We start from the raw sequence: 18,403 nt of genomic DNA on the forward strand, positions 1-18,403 counted from the left end.
CCTCTTCGTCGTCGTCGGTTTAATTTTTGTTTTCATTACAGCATTTTATTTCCTTTCCGCTCCGCTGCCGAGCGCCCATCTTAGTTTTATTAAAGCTTCTCTCTCCCCTCCTCTGCCCCCCCGCCCCACCCCCCCTTTTTTCGGCTCATGAAGTTTCTGTTGGTCACATTGTTAAGAGTGGAAGAGCGACATTTCAGTTTAGTTCTGTAACGTCAGGAGATTTTTCAGAAAAAAAACAAAAAAAAAAGAAATAATAATAATAAAAAAAAGATGGACTGGAGCTTTTCCTTGTGAATAGAAACCGGAGGATATTTTGGTTAATGGATCTGCCTGTCTCCGTCTTTATTTGAATCCCCCCCTCCCTCCCAGTGTGGGGTGGGGGTCCCTCTGTGCCCCCCAGCATCTCCCTGTGCCCCTCTCTTTTGCAGGGGGGCTGATGGTAAATCCGTCCCCCCGTTGTTCTCTATGGGGCTCTGCCCCTAAACTGCTCCCAGTTGCACCAGTGAAGAGCTGGTGCTGCTCTTATCAGCCCCATTTCCCCCCCCCAGGGAGGAGTTGTCCTACTGTGCCCCCACCCTACAATTTTACCCATCCCTTTGGGATAAGCTGCCTTCTCACTTCACTCCCCCCTTACACTAGGTCCTACACAAACAAAAAGGGGATGGATTCCTGTTCTCCCCCCTTCCCCTTACAGTAGGTCCTACACAAAAAGGGGACAGGACCCCCCCCACCTCCCCGTTTTCACCCCCTCCCCCCAGGGACAGAGACAGCACAGAGTTGTGTAGAGATCGATAAATATTTATATAAATATTTGGGGCTGTACAAGTGGTGGTGGTGGTGTGGGGGGAGGGGAGGTGTGTGTGTGCAGGGGGGGTGGGGGCTGCAAGTCACAGGCCGGGGGGGGCTGTGGGCCGGGGGGGTCCCTCTGCGCTCCCCGAGTGGTCCAGTTCTGCGCTGTCGCAGTCAGAGTCCTCCGAGACCTGGGGGAAGGATGGGGGTCCCTCAGAGCCCCCTCCCAGTGCTTCCCCCACCCCACAGCTGCAAATGGGGGCTTTGGGGGAACCCACCCCCCTCTGAGCTGCTCCTGGGGTCCCTCATCCTGTGGGATTTTCCCTTGGGGAGGGGGCAGCTCCTGGGAACCCCCCTCGCAGTGATGCTTTACCGGAGAGGTCTCTACCCGTGGTACGAAGACCCCTCCCCTATAACGCCTCCTTCTGGGGGATCCCAGCTCTGTGGGGACCCCTCCCCATAACCACCCATTGGTTTGGAGACCCCTCCTCTTATTTCCCCATCCTTTTAGGAACCCCTCCCTATTTCCACACATTTTCGGGGCCCCCTCCTCACATCCACCCCATAACCACCCCTGGGGGGGGGAGGGAGGGGAAAAAATGGAGGATCCCCTCCCACCCCACATCACCCATTCCCAGAGGACCCCCCTCCCCCCACCCATCCGGGTCAAACCGAAGGTTGGGGGGGGTCACATCACCTTGGGGCTGCCCCCCCCGTGCCGACGGCCGTCTGGGGGAGCGGCGTCCAGGGGGATCTCGGAACCCTGCGAGAGTAAATCCTCGGAGCGGTCGTCGGGACGTTCGTCCGTGTTGGTGCTGCCCACGTCGGGGGTGGCACTGTGGGAGGGTTCGCTCGTGTGCCCCTCATCCCCGTCCCCGTCCCCGTCCCCGTCCGAGAAGTTCTCCGAGCTGAAGGTCGACAGCGACTGCCGTTTGGTCATACCCGGGGGCCACCTGGGGGGGCGAAGTGAGGAGATGGGTATGGACCCCCCGCCCCCTCCCCACCACCCCAGCGTCCATCACGAGCCTCCCAGCACACACAAACCCCCAACAACTCATTCTGGGGGGGGGGGCTGAGCACTCAGTCCCCTCGCAGCAGCCCTCCTGGGGGTCTGAGCGCTCATGGGCCCCCCCCCGGCACCCACAGACCCCCACCCAGGACCCCCCGTGCACCCACCTCTGCCGCAGCGGCAGTTCCACTTCGCTGTCCACTTCTCCCTCCTCCTCCTCCGACGACACCCCCCGCTTCTGGGGGCACAGAGGGGGAAACCGGGGGTCCCACGGCTGCTCCCAGGGGTCCCATTCTCCCCAACCTCCCCCCCTCCCGCTCCAGACCCCCAGAAGCGTCGCCCCTCCCCCCCACAGCCACTCACCTGTCCCCGTGTCACGGCTGCACGGTACAGCATTGCCGCGGGGGTCAGGTGCTGCCCGGCCCCCCCTCGCCCCCCCCGGGCAGCACCGCTGTCCCTCTCGCTGTCCCCGGCTGTGGGGGGCTGCGCTGGGGGGCTCCCCTGGGTGCCCACTGCCCCCCCAGACCCCAAATCAGGTTCTGCTGCCGGGGGGGCCCCCGCAGCCTCCAAAGTGCCCCCCAGGAGGTCGGGGCCGGCGGTGGATGAGGGGGGTCCGGGCAGCCCTCGGGGGGGTCCGGCTTCGGGGCCGGGTTCTCCGCAGCCCCCCCGGGACCCCCCTTTGCGGTGTCGTCCTTTGGCTCTGCGGCTGCGTCCTGGAGAGGGGGGGCCTTTGGGACAGCCGGGGAGGGCCACCTGCGCCATGGCTGCGTCCAGTTTGGGGAGCAGCACCTCCGGCTTCAGGATGTCGGGGCTGCGAGGGGACACGGGGACATGGAGACCCCCAACTCCAGTGAGCAGGGGGAGAGCCTGGGGGCCGCGTCCCCAAATAGCCCCACGCCAATAGGGACACCCCCAGAAGCGCACTCCAGGGACCCAAAAGGAGCAAGGGAGCCCAGGTCCCCAGACCCCCACCCCCAAGGACTCCAGCCATAAAGAAGACCCCCCCCACACACACAAACGTGTCCCTTTTCCCCCAAGGATCCACATACCTTCATCCCCAAAAAATCCCCCCAGTGATGGGCCATGAGACCCCCCCCCAAGGGACCCCAATGCCCTCAGGTCCCACAAATCCATCCCCCCGTGATGAACACCCCCCATATTCGACACCCTTCGAGTCCCAGCACTCAAAAACTGGGACACCTCACACACGACACACTCCAAACCCCCCCACCCTAAAAAACCTGGATCCCCGCCCCCCCATCCCACGACCCCCACGCACCGCTTGCTGTGGGGTGAGAGCTTTTGGGGGACGTTGCGCTTCTTGATGAGGGTCTCCACGGCGTTCCCATGCAGCAGCCCCCGCGGCGCCCGTGGTTTGAAGAGCCCGGGGTAGCGCTTCTCCAGCGCCTGCTCTCGCCTGGATGGGGCCATGGGGCCAAACATGGGGCCATCAGTCCTCCCCCAGTGGCAAGCATAGGGTTGGGGCAATGGGTATGGGGTGGGGAAAGGTTTGAGGTGAGGCAGAAGTGGTTGTGGGGGTGGGATAAGGGTGGTCGTGGGTGTGGGATGGATATAGGGTTGGCCGTGACCGTGGGGTGGCCATATGGGTGGTACAGGGGTGGCCATGAATAGCCATTACTGTGGGATGGAAATAGGGTGGGTGTAGGGGTGGCCATGACCACAGGGGGACCATGGGGTGCATATAGGGTTGGTGAAGGCCATGGGGTGGCCATGGGGTGGGCAGGGATCCCATTGGGTGCTGGTCCCACTCACCGGAGCAGCTCCTTCTCCTTCAGCTCCAGCTGCAGCATGAGGGCACTCAGCTCCATGTACAGGTTGTTGGCGCGCTCCAGTTTGCGCTCGTAGTGCTCCCGGATGTCCAACGCGTGCCTGGTTGGTGTGGGCACCCCATGGCACCCCATGGCGCCCCATACCACCACCCCATCACACCCCACGCAACCCCACTGACAGCTCGTGGCACCCTGTGGTGCCCCATCACACCCCCATGGCACCCACCTGCACCACTCTGGGGCACCAAAGGCCCCCCTCCAAACCCCCCTGACCCCCCCCATTTCCATGTCCCCATTACTCCCCATTCCCCACTCCCCCTGTTCCCATGTCTCCCCCCATCCTCCCATCCTCATGTCCCTGTGACCCCCCAGCCCCCCAGCCCCGCACCGCAGCTCCTCTCGCCGCCGGTTGATGAGCTCCTCCTCCAGGCGGTGCAGACACGTCCCCTCCGATTTGATCTTCTCAAAGTGCAGCTTCACCTCCTCACGCCACTCCGCCTGCGGCACCGGGCACTGGGATGTACTGGGATGTACTGGGACATATACTGGGCATGGATCCCCTGAGCACTGGGATGTACTGGGTGTGACCACCGCGAGCACTGGGATGTACTGGGCATGGATTCCCCCCAGCAGGCATCAGAGACCCCAGCACCACCCCCGAGATGTGAAGCGTGGGGTCTGGGGGTCCCCGGGTGCCCCAGATGGTACTGGGGGTGGTGGGTGCCCCCACGGATCCTGGTGTCCCCACGGAGCTGGGTGTCCCCGTGGGGCTGTGGGTCAGGTACCTGGGATTTGAAGTAGGTCTCCTGTGGGGTGGAGAGGACGTCGGCGGAGGCGATGTCGAGGTGCAGCAGGATCTGCCGGAAGGACGGCCGGTTCCGGGGTTTGCTGTTCCTGGGGGGGCAGTACGGAGCTGGGGGCTTTTTGGGACCACGGGGGGGGAACGGCTCCCGACAGCATGGCTCACCCATGGGGACGTCCCACAAACAAGGGGACAGGCAGGCAGGGCGGGTGTCCCTGTGATGGGGTTCCCCATATCAGGGTGACAGCGGGAGGTCTCTCATGGGAGTCCCTAAGGTGGGGGTTCCCACTGGGGTTCCCTGTGCTAGGATCCCCCCACCCAAAGGCACCCGTCCCCACGCATGTCCTTACAGCGTGTCCCCACGGGGCGTCCCCACGTTGCATCCCCTCTCTGTGCCCCCCCTCTGTGCCCCCACACCCCACAGCAGTGCATCCCAGCTGTGTCCCCCCCCCCGGTGCGCTCACCAGCACTGCCGCAGCAGCACCTTGAAGCCGTCGGGGCAGCCGGAGGGGACGGGCAGGTGGAGGCTGTTGCTGCCCACCCCCCAGATGATGGCTGAGGAGTCCACGTCCTTGTAGGGGATCTCACCCGTCAGCAGCTCCCACAGCACCACCCCGAAAGACCTGGGCGCAGCGTCACCCATGGGAACCCCCGTCTCCGTTGTCCCCTCCCCCCACCTCTGCCCAGGCTGCCCCCCGTCCCTCCTTAACGCCCCTAATCCCAGTCCCTGCCACGTCCCCCTCCGTGTCCCCATCCCCATTCACCCGCAGTGACCCTGAGGTTACCCCCCCGCGTTCCCCCCCCCTATGACCCCCGATGCTTCCAATGCATTCCCATTGACTCCCAGTGCTGCTGTGCACCCGATGCCACCACGGCTCCCTGCTGCTCCCCAGGTCCCCGCTGTCCCCATGCCCTCACCAGATGTCGACCTTCTCAGAGACGGGCTCGTTGCGGATGACCTCAGGTGCCATCCAGGCCACCGTGCCAGCAAAGGACATCTTGGTGCTCTTGTCAATGAGCTCCTTGGAGGTGCCGAAGTCCGAGATCTTCACCACGTCGTCGTAGGTGATGAGCATGCTGGGGGCAGCCACTCAGCGTCACTCCAGGGGCACAGGGACGGCATCACCATGGGCACGTCCCATCGTGGGAATGCCACTGCCATGGACATGGCACCACCACGGACACCACACCACCATGGGCATGGCACCACCACGGACACTGCGCTGTCACGGTCTTGCCACTGCCATGGGGTTGGGCACCACTATGGACATTGTGGACATGGCATCACCGTGGACATGGCACCAACATGGACACGGAATCACCGTGGATATGTCAATGTCATGGATGTGGCACCACCGAGGACACATCATCATCACCACGGACACGTCAACGCCATGGACATTGGGGCACGGCCCTGCTATGGCCAAGTCACCACCATGGACACACATCTGTACCACCAAAGCTTTGGCACCACGGCGGTTGTGCCCCCGAGTGCCTCCACCAGCAGCACCCACCCAGCACCCAGGGGCGCTCGCTGAGCCCCCATCCCCGCTCACTTGGGTGACTTGAGGTCGCGGTGGATGATCTTGTGGAGGTGCAGGTAGTTCATGCCGCCGGCGATGCCCATGGACCAATCCACCAGGAGCGAAGGGGTGACCTTGCGCCCGGCACGCAGCACCTCGTAGAGCTGGCCCTGGGCGCAGAACTCCATGATGATGCAGTAGCAGGGCGCCTGGGTGCACACACCCCTGCTGGCACAGGGCACCGTCAGCGCAGCACCCACTGTTGTTGTGGGGGCACCCGTTGTTGTGGGGGCACCCGGCTGCACCCGGTGCCCGTGGGTGCTGGGGTGCCATCTGGACTGGGGCACCCGCTGGGGCTGGGGCACCCACCTGCATCCCAGCACCCATCAGCACCGGGCACCCATTTGTGTCCCCCCCCGTCTCCCCATCCCCAATCTGCCCCCCGCTCCGTGCCACACACCGGAGCTGCCTGCATCCCCGTGGCCGTGCCGTGTTGGTGCTCCCCATGCACACGTTGTGTCCGTGGCCCCGTGTCTGCCCACGCCGTGCCCCGGTGTCCCCAAGAAGCCATACCCATGGTCTGACCATGCTGCGTCCATGCCCATGTCCACAACACTCTCCACGCCCGTGCCGTGTCCACGCCGTGTCCGTGCCATGCCATGCCCCCATGCCACATCCACGGTGTTCTCCATGCCCACGCAGTGTCCGTGCTGCGTTCCGCGCTCCATGCAATGTCCATGCTGTGTCCCCCATGCTGCATGCCCCACACCATGACCATACCCATGCTGTCCCCCGCACCTCATGCCATCTCCCCCCCAGTGCTGTCTCCCACCCCGCACCCGTGTCCCTGCCCCATTCTGTGCCCATACTCACAGCGTCTCCCACCCCATACCCACGTCACACCCCACGCCATCTCCATCCCCGTCCCCATCTCTGTGCCCACACGTTCCCCACCCCCCCCCAACGCCCCCACGTTGTGCCGTGCCCCCCGCTCACTTGAAGGTGATGATGTTGGGGTGTTTCAGTTTGCGCAGGTGCTTTATGTCGGTCTCCTTCAGGTCCCGCACCTTTTTCACCGCCACCTCCTCGCCGTGGAAGCGGCCCAGGAAAACGGCACCCTGCGCACCGCTGCCCACCCACTGCAGGTCCAGGATCTCCTCGAACGGCACCTCCCAGGGGTCTGCGGGCACCTCCACTGCTCCGCTGCGCCCCTTCCTCACTGCGCTCCCCACAGCCCCACTGCACCCCTACTGCACCCCCAATGCACCCTTATTGCAACCCCAACCCCACTGCATCCTCCTAATCCCACTGCATCCCTTCTGCAACCCCAACCCCACTGTACCCTTACTGCAACCCCAACCCCACTGCATCCCTACTGCAACCCCCAACCCCACTGCACCCTTATTGCAACCCCACTGGACCCTTATGCTCCCTTATGGCCACCCCAATGCACCCTTATTGCAACCCCACTGCATCCCTGTTGCAACCTCACTGTACCCTTACTGCAACCCCAACCCCACTGCATCCTCCTAAACCTCCTGGCCCTGCATGTGGCAGGGGGTTGGAGATTCATGATCCTTGAGGTCCCTTCCAACCCTGGCCATTCTGTGATTCTGTGAACCCCACTGCATTCCTACTGCAATCCCAACCCCATTGCACCCTTATTGCCACCCCACTGGACCCTCCTAACCCCACTGTTTCCCAACTGCAACCCCAACCCCATTGCACCCTTACTGCAACCCCACTGCATCCCTATTCCAACCCCACTGCACTCTTATTGCTACCCTAATGCACACCTATTGCAACCCCACTGCACCCTTATTGCCACCCAATGGACCCCTATTGCAACCCCAACCGCACTGCATCCCTACTGCAACCCCAACCCCACTGCACCCTTATCACTGAATCCTCCCAGCCCCATTGCATCTTCCTAACCCCACTACAACCCCAATGCACCTTTATTGCAACCCCAACCCCACTGCACCCCTATTGCAACCCCAACCCCACTGCACCCCTATTGCAACCCCAACCCCACTGCATCCCTATTGCAACCCCACTGCACCCTTATTGCAACCCCAACCCCACTGCATCCCTACTGCAACCCCAACCCCACTGCACCCTTATCACTGAATCCTCCCAGCCCCATTGCATCCTCCTAACCCCACTGCAACCCCACTGCACCCCTATTGCAACCCCAACCCCATTGCACCCTTATCCTCCCAGCCCATTGCATCCTCCTAACCCCACGGCATCCCTACTGCACCCTTATTGCAACCCCACTGCATCCCTCCTGCAACCCCAACCCCATTGCCCCCTTATCACTGAATCCTCCCACCCCATTGCACCCCCTGACCCCCATCGCACCCCCACCCCCTCCCATCCCCGCAGCACCCCCAGCTCCTCACCCTCGGCCTGGTGTTTGTGCTCGGCGCTGTAAGCCTTTCCAATCATACTCCACACGGGTTTGAGGCACCCAAAGAGCCCCTCCAGGAACCCCCCCGCCGCCTGGCACCTCAGATGGGCCCCATCCGCCGCCAGCGGCCCCGCAGCTCCGGGTTCCGTAGCACGGGGGGGACCTCGGCGGGGCCAGGCGTCGGGGGCTGCGGGGATGGGGGGGGGTCCTTCCCGCAGGGCGCACTGCGTGGGGGTCAGCTCCTGCTCCGGGGTCCCCTCCGAGGCCACCGCCAGCGACGGGGAGGGCGTCCGTGTCTCATGCAGGCAGGCCATGACCTGGGGAGGGGGAGGGTGGCTGTGCACCCCCTTACGTGCACCTGCACCCCCCTGCACCCACCTGCATCCTCGCACCCACCTGCACCCCATCCTTTGCACACCCGTGCACCCTGCACCTCCACGCAACCCCTGCACGGGTGGGCAGCCCAGTGTGCACCAGCGCTGCTCACACCCGCGTGCAGCCTCACAAACCTTCTGCACAACCCTGCACACCTGGTGTGCACCTCCCCGCTCCCCCCCCGCATGCACCTCCAGCCCCCACGTGCACCCGCACACCTTGACACCCACGTGTGCACCCACCTGCACCACTGTGCAATTCCCCGCGCTCCACGTGCAACCCGTTGCACGCGCCTGCATCCCTGCACCAGCGTGCATCTCCTGCACCGACGCACGCCCCGTGCGTGCGCCTGCACCCCCCGCAGCCCCCGCGTGTGCACCCCTTGCACCAACGTGTGCAGCCCTTTGCACGACGCCTGCACCCCGCCTGTGCATCCCCGCGCCTGCGGTGCACGCGCAGCCCCTCGCACACGTGCACGGGCGTGCAAAGCTGTGCACGAGGGGGAAACTGAGGCTGGGGGAGGGGAGGGGGGGGCTCAGCTCCAGTCGAGGTGGGGGGTGTTGGGAAGGCTCCGCCCCCCCGAATTTGGGGGTGGGGGTGGGGGGGGCGTTGCTATGGCAACGGAGCCGCGAGCGGATGAGGTCATCCCTGAATTTAAGCCGGGAGGGGGGGGGGGGGTTGAGTCACGGGGGGGCGGGGTTTCACCTCGGGGACCCCGGGATGAGGGGGGGGTCAAGGGGGGTCAGAGGGGGGGACCCCTCCCCGCCAGGTGCCGCCCCGCCCCCCCCCCCCCGTGAGGCCATCGCGTCACGCTATGACGTCATGGCGGCGCGGGGAGAGGGAGGAGATGCCCCAACCCCCCCCCGGGGGTCCCCGCATAAGGGAAACTGAGGCAGAGCCCAGGGTGGGGGTGAGGGGCTCTGTCGCGACATACGATAGGCCCGTGTCGCGATAGAGCGGAGATGGGGGAGGAAGAGGGAGAAGGAGCGCCCCCGCGCTGCCCGTGGCGGTGCGGTATATCGCGACAGAGCGCCTTATCGCGACACGGCGGATAGAAGGAGCGCGGAGGGGCTGTGGGGGCACACGCGCGTGCACACACGGCCTGGTGGGGTGAACCGTCGTGCAGGGGTGCACGCGCGTGTGCAAAGCGGGGGGAGTTGCGGTGCTGCCCCCCCCCGATACACGGACAAGCCGATCCCACGCGCGGTGCACGCGCACCTGGGGGGGGGGGGGGGGCGCGCATCCCACGCGTGCACGAGGAGGAACTGGGGGAGGGGGGGCGGCAGCAGCGCCCACGCGTGTGCAATGTGGGGGGGGCGGGGAGGCACGCGCGTGTGCAAAGGCCCCGCGCCCCCCCATCCCCATCCCGGTACCGACCCGGTGCCTCCCCCGCCCCCGTCGCGGTGCTGTGAGTACCTCGCGATGCGCGGCCCCGCGGCCGCTGCGCGCTCCCGACGCCGCCGGTGCCGCTCTCCGTTATCCGCGGGGCCGTTCCCGTTCTCCCGGTGATGCTCCGCGGCCGTTCCCGTTATTCCCGGTGCCGGTTCCGCTGCCGCCCCCGGAGCGCTGCGGTCGGGGCCGGGCCGGGTCGGGGCGGTGCGGGCGGGGCCGGTACCGGACCCGGTGCCGCGGTCGGGGGAGAAGCGGCTCCGAACGGCCCCGCCCGGCGCTCGGCCCCGCCCCGGCCCCGCCCCGGGAGCACCGGAACCGGCACCGGGACCCCCCCGCTCCCCATCCTCCGGTGACACCTCCGGACCGGGATCCCCCCGAGAGGCACCGGGACCCTCACGAAACCGGGACCAGGGGGAACCGGGACCCCCCGACCAAAACTCTTAATGGGGGCACCGGGACCATTCTCCCACCCCCCCAAAAATCGGCGCCGGGAGAACCGGGAGCCCCACCAATACTGGCACCGGGACCCCCAGAGCCGGGACTGGGGGCACCGAGACGCCCCCCCCGGTACTGAGCTCCCCCGGTCAGTATTTGGTACCCCCAGTGCTCCCCAGATCGGTACCGGGGGCAGACGGACCCCCCCCAAAGTGCAATGGAGGCACCGGGACACCCCCCGGTCCCCAGTACCAGCACCGGGATCCCCCGGGTGCTTTTCGTAGCCCCAGGACCCCCTCCGGTCGGTACTGCGACCCCCGGGACCCCCCCCCACAGTAACGGGGGCACCGGGTCCCCCCCCGGCCCACCAAAGTTCCCCTCCAACCGGCACCGGGACCCCAAAACTGCTTCTGTGCCCATCCTCGTGCTCCCCCCGTACCCCTCGGGGGTCCCAGTCCGGTCCCACTGCTCCCTATGGGTGTCCGTCTGTCCCCAGTGCTCCCCGTCCATCCCCGCTGTCCCTCTGTCCTGTGAGGCGCTGTCTGTCCCCGTCCATCTGTCCCCATTGCACCACATCTGGCCCCATCCACTGAGCCCCGTTGGTCTCTGTCTATCCGTCTGTCTGTCCCTGTCCGCTGTCTGTCCCCACTGTCCCACCCCAATCCAGTGGCCCCCCCGCCTCGCTCCCTGTCCATCCCCGTCCCCATTGTCCCCCATTTCTCCGCCCCCCCCTTTTCTGTTGGTCTCTGTCCCCATTGTTCCCATCACCTCCCCACCCGGATCTCTTCCGTTTGTCCCACGTCCGTCTGTCCCCATCTCCCCCTTCTGCGCTCCTGTTTTCTTCTCCATCCCTGCCATACATCCCCACCGTCCCCATTGCTCCTCAGTGTCCATCGCTGTCCCCATGTCCATCATTGTCCCCTTGTGCCCCACTGCCTCAATTCTCCCCATCTCTCCCATTGTCCCCATTGGTCCCCTCTGCCCCCATTGCCCCCATTGCCCCCATTGCCCCCGTTGTCCCCGTTGTCCCCATTACTTCCTATCAGTCTGTGTTGTCCTCTATGTCCCAGTGCCCCCATTTGCCCCCATTCTCCCCCATTGTCCCCCATTGTCCCCATTGCCACTCACTGTCACTGTGTCCCCCTCTGTCCCCCCATTGCCCCCCATTTCCCCATCGCTCCCCATGACCCCACACCCCCCACTGTCCCCACGTCCCACATTGCTCCCCCTCCCCCTCCCCCCCCGGGGAAATTGGGGCACGGCCCCTCCCCCATCCACCCACGTGACCTTTCCATGACGGCCCCGCCTCGCTCCTCTCCCATCGCCCCCCGCGCGGACTGCGCCTCCCATCGCCCCCCGCGCGCCAACCCCTCCCTTTCCCGTCGCCCCCCGCGCATCGCGGCGCAGCGCGGCGCAGCGCCCCCCGGCGGCGCGGAGGTGGAGGCGGCGGCGTTCGGAGCGCGGCGGGGATGAGCGAGGAGGGGGCGGGCGGCGGGGCCAGGCGGAGCGGCGGCTTCCCCAGGTATGGGGGGCATCGGGACCCCCCGACCGCGACCCCCATCCCCTCCTCCGCCCCCTCCGTCCCTCCCGGAGGCACCGGGCCCGCTCGGGGCCTGGCTGTGCGCGGTGGCGGCGGCGGACGCTGCGGCCCTGCGTGCCCCCCCCCCAATCCCCGTCTGCCCCCCCACCCTACGGACCCCGACCCCCCCCCCCACTCCCCGTCTGCCCCCCTCTTCCCCCCCCCTCGAGGTGCCCCCACACCGCTCTGCCCCATCGCTGCGTTCCCCACAGCCCCGGCCCCAAATCCCCATCCCAAATGGCTCCATCCTCACATTGCCATCTGTGTTATCCCCATAACCCCCATAACCCCATAAACCCCCATAACCCCATAACTCCGTAACCCCCATAACGCCATAAACCACCATAACTCCATAGCCCCATAAACCCCCATAGCCCCATAAACCCCCATAGCCCCATAACCCCCATAGCCCCATAACCCCATAAACCCCATAGCCCCATAGCCCCCATAAACCCCCATAACTCCATACCCCCATAACTCCGTATCCCAATACCCCCATAACTAACTCCATAACCCCCATAACCCCCTTAACTTTATAACCCCATAACCCCCATACCCTCCATAACCCCCATACCCCCATAACTCCATATCCCCATAACTCCGTAACCCCCATAAACCCCATACACCCTTACCCCCATAACCCCCATCTCCCCATCCTTGCTGTCCCCTCCCCACATAGCGCTGCCACCCCCCATCCCCACACTGAGTGCCACCACCCCATCCCCATCCCCCACCCCTGACAGCGGTGCCACCCCATCCCCGTGTCCCCATACTGCATCCCTGTGGCCCCATCCCCTTGTGCCCACCCCACACCCCCTCCCTGTGGCCCCACACCCCATCCCCACGTCCCCTTCCTCATCTCCCCACACCCTCTCCATGTCCCCATCCCCTTGTGCCCACCCTCGTGTCCTCCCTCCCGATGTGCCCATGCCCCCCCACACCCCATCCCCGTGTCCCTCTCCCCATATCCCCCTCCTCATCTCCCCACATCCCATCCCCATGTCCCCCTCCCCTTTTCCCTACCCTCCACCCCCATCTCCCCCTCTCTATATCCCCACACCTTCTCCCTGCGTCCCCATCCCCACATCCCTGCGTCCCCCTCCCCATTCCCCCACCCCGCACCCCCTCCCATCTCACCGTGGGGTGCAGCCCTGTCCGCAGCCTGGAGCAGATGCTGGCCTCCAGCCCCGGGAAGACCCCCATCAGCCTCCTGCAGGAATATGGCACACGCATAGGGCGCACCCCGGGCTACGACCTGCTGAAGGCAGAGGGCCAGGCACACCAGCCCAACTTCACCTTCCGTGTCACCGTCGGCGACGTCAGCTGCACCGGTGGGTCCCGGAGTGCCCCACTGTGCCCCACGGCACCCCACAGCAACCTGTGGTGCCCCACAGCATCCCATAGAAAAGGGGAACCAGGAGGGATCTCCCCTGATTTGGTTCTGTGGGGATGCTGTGGGACAGGGGTTGGTGTGGGGCGGGCTGGGGGGTGTAGAGGGATCCTATAAAGTGGGTTCTGGGTGGTGAGATTCCCCCATAGCTCCGTGCCTGGGACGTATGGGGACTTATGGGGGCATCTCTGGAGGAGCCGGCATTGGGCTGTGCCTTGGGAAGCCCCAGAGACCCTAAAAGTGCATCCTTTGGTAGAAGGATGGTAGCCCCAAAAGTGGATCCTGGTGGTGACTCCCCACGACCCCCGCACTCGGGGTTCCCACAGACCCCAGTGCTTGACCCCAGCACTCTTGTCCCCCTCCTTTCCTCCCCCCCATCCCCTCACCGCTCAGTCTAGAAGCCCCCACCATCACTCTCACTTTCCCCAAGACTTGAGGGGGTTCTCAGCCATCTCACCCCATCTCTCGAGCTCTATGGAGTTTGGGGGGAGGGGGGACATCCCAGGTGTCCCCCACTCCACTCAGCTGCTGTCCCGTCCTCTGCTCCCCCAGGGCAGGGACCCAGCAAGAAGGCAGCGAAGCACAAAGCAGCAGAGGTGGCTCTGAAGTTGCTGAAGGGGGGGGACATGCTGGAGCCCGGCGCCCCCGAGGAGCCCAGGTTGGGGGTCCAGGGGGGCTGCTGGGGGTCAGGGGAACTTTGGGGGGGGGGCTGGAGGCAGCTTGGGATGGCTCAGGGATTTTGGGGGTTGGGCGGGATTTTGGGGCAACCTGAAAGGGTTTTGGATACCTGGGGGTGGGCATTGGGGAGGTTGTGGAGTGCATGGAGAGTGGTAGGGGGCACCCAAAGGGGATTTGGAGGTATCCAGGGTGACTGGGGGTGGGGGGTTGGGGGCTTAGGGTCTGAATTGAGGCTGCTTGGTAAGACTGGGGGGGTTGGAGTTGTCTGGGAGGGGTTAAGAGGCTCTGGGTGGGTCTGGGGGCTCGTGGGAGCATTGAGGCTTGTTCTGGGGGGAGCCAGGAGAACTGGGGATGCCTGGAGGGGGGGTCCAGGGGGAAACTGCAGGTTCCTGTTAGGATTTGGAGGGAGGTTTGGGGCTGGGGGGGCGGCTCGGGCGTTAACGTGTCACCTTCTGTTCCCAAGCTCTCCTTTCCCCTCAGAGCCCCTGGCAGAACCCGGCCCCACAGCCGCCCCCCCGGCCCCCGCTGTGCTCCCTCCTTCCCCCAGGTCAGGGGGTGGGGGGCACCAAGCCCCCCCCCAGCTCCCAGCGCCCTGATGCCCCTCCCTGGCCCCCCTCAAACTGGGGGTCTTGGCCAGGAGGTGGGGGGGTCCTGGATGCCCTCCTCATGTTGTGCCCCTCCGCCCCACACAGGGGTCCCCCCCTGGAGGTGAAGGCGCCCGTGCCCCCCCCGCAGTCAGAGTGTAACCCGGTGGGGGCTCTGCAGGTGGGTGAGGGGCTCCCCAAGGACCGCTTTGGGGCCGGAGGGGTTGTTTTGGGGGGTGGGGGGAGGTGTCCTTGTTGGGGACCATTCTAGGGTGCAGTTGGGCCGGTGTTGGGGGTGGCTGTGCCCATTTTTGGGGTGGCTGTGCCCATTTTTGGGGTGGCGGTGCCCATTTTGGGGGTACCCATACCCATTTTGGGGACCGACCATCTCTGTTGAGAGCCATTGGGGGGGGGTGCCCACACCTGTTTGTGGGGGGGGGGGTTGTGACATTTTGGGGTTGCCTGTCCCCATTTTGGGGCCGCCTGTCCCCTCTTTGTGTCTCAGGGCAGCTGCCCCTCTTCTCCCCACATCCCTGCCCATTTTGGGGTCGTTTCTCCCCGTTTCGGGGCCGTACCCTCCCTAACCCCCCCCATTTCCCCGCCGTGCCCCCCCAAGGAGCTGGTGGTGCAGAAGGGTTGGCGCCTGCCCGAATACACGGTGACACAGGAATCGGGGCCGGCGCACCGCAAGGAGTTCACCATGACGTGCCGCGTGGAGCGCTTCGTGGAGATCGGTGTGTGGGGCACAGCGTGGGGTGCAGACACGAGCTGGGGGGGGGGGGGAGCCAGGGGACACCCAGCTCAGCCCCACGTCCCCCCCGTGCCGTCGTCCCCCCACCCCCTGCAGGCAGTGGCACCTCGAAGAAGCTGGCGAAGCGCAACGCGGCCGCCAAGATGTTGGTGCGAATCCACAACGTCCCCATGGAGCCACGCGAGGGCAGCGAGGCTGAGGTGGAGGAGGATCAGTTCTGCATGGTATGGGAGGGGGGGGCACGTGGAGAACCCCCGGGGGGGGGGGGTCACTGGGGGCTCCTTGCTCCGTTTCGGGGCACGGGGAATGGAAATGGTTGAAACCGGGGGGGTGGAAGTGTAGGGGATGCCCTCTGAATTTGGGGTCTCTGGGAGGCTGGGGGGGTCCTGCAGCCCTCAAACCCCTGTGTACCCGGGGGGGCCCCACCTGGGGCTCCCAACACCCCCACATCTCAACTGCTCACACATGGGGACCCCCAGGGCGTCCTTTTGTGCCCCGAGCGTCCCCGTGAGGGCAGCAGAGGTGTCTGAGCCTCTCTGTCCCCACATCGTCCCCAAACGGGGTCCCTATGGTTCCTGAGTACCCCCCCCCCCCCCAGCCTCAAATGTGTCCATGTATGGGGGGTCCTGGTAGTCCCTCAGCCCCCCATGTCCCCAGAGGTGTCCCCATATGGGGGTCCCTATAGTTCCATGAGCCCCCCATGTCCCCAGGGGCGCCCTGACGGGGGGTTCCCTGCAATCCCTGTGCCCCCCCCACCCCCAAAAGGGGGTCCTCACACTCTGCCCCTTCCCCACAGGCGGGTCCTCGGCTGGAGGGGCTGCGGGGCCGCGCTCCGGGCTGCACGTGGGACTCCCTGCGTAACTCCGCGGGCGAAAAGATCGTGCAGCTGAGGAGCCACCCGTTGGCACCCATGGGTGCGGGCGCCTGCGCGCTGCTGCAGGAGCTGTCTGAGGAGCAGAGCTTCGCCATCAGCTACCTCGACATCGGTGAGACCCCCCCCACCTCCCAGCACCCAGCGCCGTCCCCGGGCTCAGCGACCCCAGTTCTCCACCCGCGGGTGCCCCAGCTGTGGGCTGAGGGACGATTCGGGGGTCTCGTGGTGACGCTGTGCCCCCCGCCTCCCCTCAGATGCGCTCAGTCTCAGCGGGCTGCACCAATGCCTGGTCGAGTTGTCCACGCAGCCGGCCACCGTCTGCCACGGCGCTGCCCCCTCCCGTGACGGCGCCCGCTCCCACGCCGCCCGCAACGCCCTGCAGTACCTCCGCATCATGGCGGGGGGCAAATGAGCCCCCACCCCCCGCCCGGATGGACCCCCGGCGCCCGGAGTCCCCTGGATGGAGCCGGGGATGCGCAGACGGACCCACGGACGGATGGAGCCACAAAGTGACACACGGACACCCTGACGGACACCCAGATCCACCAACGCGCCGTGTGGGCACCTGGACGGACCCTGGGGCGTTCTGACAGACACACGGATGGACATTCGGGCCCTGGATGGAGCTCAGGGCCGGGGGGACCTCTGTTCTGCCCCCCACCCCCAGGGGGTCCCTGGGCACGGGCAGCCCCCAGGAATAAAGCTGGGGGGTTTGTAACTCCCCGTGTCGGTGTGTTCTTGGGGGGCTGTGGAGGGGGGCACTTATGGGGCAGGGAGGGGACATTTACCCCCTTCATCTCCCCCTGCCTGAGGCAAAACCACTGCGAGCATTCAGGGTTTGGTGGCACCGCTTTATTGGATGAGCCACGGACAGACGGACTCAGATCCATGCAGGGGGACGGACCCACGGACGGCTCCGGGGACGGACGCTCAGCGGCGGCGGCCGAAACGCTGCGGTGTGGCCATGGTCCAGAATGGAGCAGATGGGGGATCCCAACTGCGGGGGCTGAGCCACGAAGGGGCCCCCGGCCCACGGGGAAACCTGTGGGGAGGGGAGAGACTGACGGCCACCGGGGGACAGACGGACAGATGGGGATGGATGGATATGGACAGGGGTGGACAGAAAGGGATGGACGGATGGAGAGATGTACACGGGTGGACATTGGGATGGATGGACAGGGATGGATGGACTTGGACAGACAGACAGGGATTGCTGGACAGAATGGACGGACAGGGATGGACGGACACAGATGGTAACAAAGCAACAGGCAGCTGTGGGCAGCTGGGGACAGACATCAGTGGGGACAGAGGACGGGTGGACAAAGGGATGGATGGGGACACACGGATGGACAGACAGGAGGCGGTGGGGACAGCTAAAGATGGATGAAGGAGGACCGAGTCAGTGCCGAGGAGGATGGATGGATGGGCGGATGCGGACAGAGGGCAGGACAGACGGACAGGTGGGACGGATGGGACGGACACACACGGGACACACAGACACGGGGCCACGCGCACCCTTCGGGACCCCCCGACATCCCTACACCCGACCTCCCCCCGCCGCCCCCCACCCTCCTCACCTTTGCGGCTGCAGCTCCGGGGCAGCGCCGTGCCGGAAGCGCCCCATGGAGCGGAGCAGCGCGCCCAGAGCGGACGGACCCGACGGGGCGGCGGCACCCGGACCTTCCGGGAGCGGATCGGGCCGGGGGGGTTCGGGACACGCGCGGGAGGTGTTGGCGGTCCCGGCCAACAGCAGCAGCAGCGCCAACACCGCCCGCGCTGCCATCGCCGCCGCCCCCCCGACCGCCGCCCTCCGCTTCTTATAGACGGGGCCGCGGCCCCGGGAGCTGCCGGGGGGTCCCGAGGGACGGGATGGGATGGGGGGGGGGCGGTCTCGGCTCTCCGTTAATTGAAGTCATTTCGCAGCCGCGACAGCCGCCGCGGGGATGCGATGATGGGACGGGCGGGGATTGGGGGGGGGAGGGCGGCCCTGAGACGGCGGACCCCGACAGCTGAGCCCCC

At 65.9% G+C, this 18,403-nt stretch overlaps 3 protein-coding genes across 7 annotated transcripts; 1 reads left to right on the top strand and 2 right to left on the bottom strand.

The window, feature by feature from the left end:
• Positions 1 to 128: 128 nt before the first annotated feature.
• MAP3K12 (mitogen-activated protein kinase kinase kinase 12) lies at positions 129 to 10,840 on the bottom strand. Of its 4 annotated transcripts, XM_085212464.1 has the most exons (14): positions 10,118 to 10,839; positions 8,319 to 8,643; positions 6,910 to 7,093; positions 5,947 to 6,138; positions 5,309 to 5,467; positions 4,855 to 5,013; positions 4,374 to 4,482; positions 3,977 to 4,086; positions 3,572 to 3,688; positions 3,078 to 3,215; positions 2,162 to 2,609; positions 1,966 to 2,036; positions 1,487 to 1,742; positions 129 to 980 (listed from the first exon to the last, which is right to left on the bottom strand). In XM_085212464.1, the coding sequence occupies exons 2-14, from the start codon at positions 8,638 to 8,640 to the stop codon at positions 888 to 890; spliced, it is 2,358 nt and encodes a 785-aa protein (XP_085068590.1). In that variant the 5' UTR covers positions 8,641 to 8,643; positions 10,118 to 10,839; the 3' UTR covers positions 129 to 887. The 4 variants fall into 4 exon arrangements, with proteins under 4 accessions (XP_085068590.1, XP_085068591.1, XP_085068592.1 ...); XM_085212465.1 differs by lacking the exon at positions 4,855 to 5,013 and having other exon boundaries at positions 10,118 to 10,840; XM_085212466.1 differs by lacking the exons at positions 8,319 to 8,643; positions 10,118 to 10,839 and adding an exon at positions 6,487 to 6,667 and having other exon boundaries at positions 6,910 to 7,051.
• A 1,057-nt stretch (positions 10,841 to 11,897) lies between these two features.
• TARBP2 (TARBP2 subunit of RISC loading complex) lies at positions 11,898 to 17,102 on the top strand. Of its 2 annotated transcripts, XM_085212421.1 has the most exons (9): positions 11,898 to 12,050; positions 13,257 to 13,438; positions 14,050 to 14,155; positions 14,639 to 14,722; positions 14,868 to 14,940; positions 15,376 to 15,493; positions 15,607 to 15,734; positions 16,307 to 16,496; positions 16,639 to 17,102. In XM_085212421.1, exons 1-9 carry the CDS (start codon positions 11,998 to 12,000, stop codon positions 16,794 to 16,796), a joined length of 1,092 nt encoding a protein of 363 aa, XP_085068547.1. In that variant the 5' UTR covers positions 11,898 to 11,997; the 3' UTR covers positions 16,797 to 17,102. The 2 variants fall into 2 exon arrangements, with proteins under 2 accessions (XP_085068547.1, XP_085068548.1); XM_085212422.1 differs by lacking the exon at positions 14,639 to 14,722.
• Positions 17,103 to 17,302: 200 nt separating this feature from the next.
• NPFF (neuropeptide FF-amide peptide precursor) lies at positions 17,303 to 18,170 on the bottom strand. The gene is made up of 2 exons (XM_085212492.1): positions 17,962 to 18,170; positions 17,303 to 17,426 (listed from the first exon to the last, which is right to left on the bottom strand). Exons 1-2 carry the CDS (start codon positions 18,165 to 18,167, stop codon positions 17,315 to 17,317), a joined length of 318 nt encoding a protein of 105 aa, XP_085068618.1. The 5' UTR covers positions 18,168 to 18,170; the 3' UTR covers positions 17,303 to 17,314.
• Positions 18,171 to 18,403: the final 233 nt, after the last annotated feature.

The sequence above is a fragment of the Meleagris gallopavo genome, chromosome 31, assembly GCF_905368555.1.
Source record: "Meleagris gallopavo chromosome 31, MGAL_WU_HG_1.1, whole genome shotgun sequence".
NCBI lineage: Eukaryota > Metazoa > Chordata > Aves > Galliformes > Phasianidae > Meleagris > Meleagris gallopavo.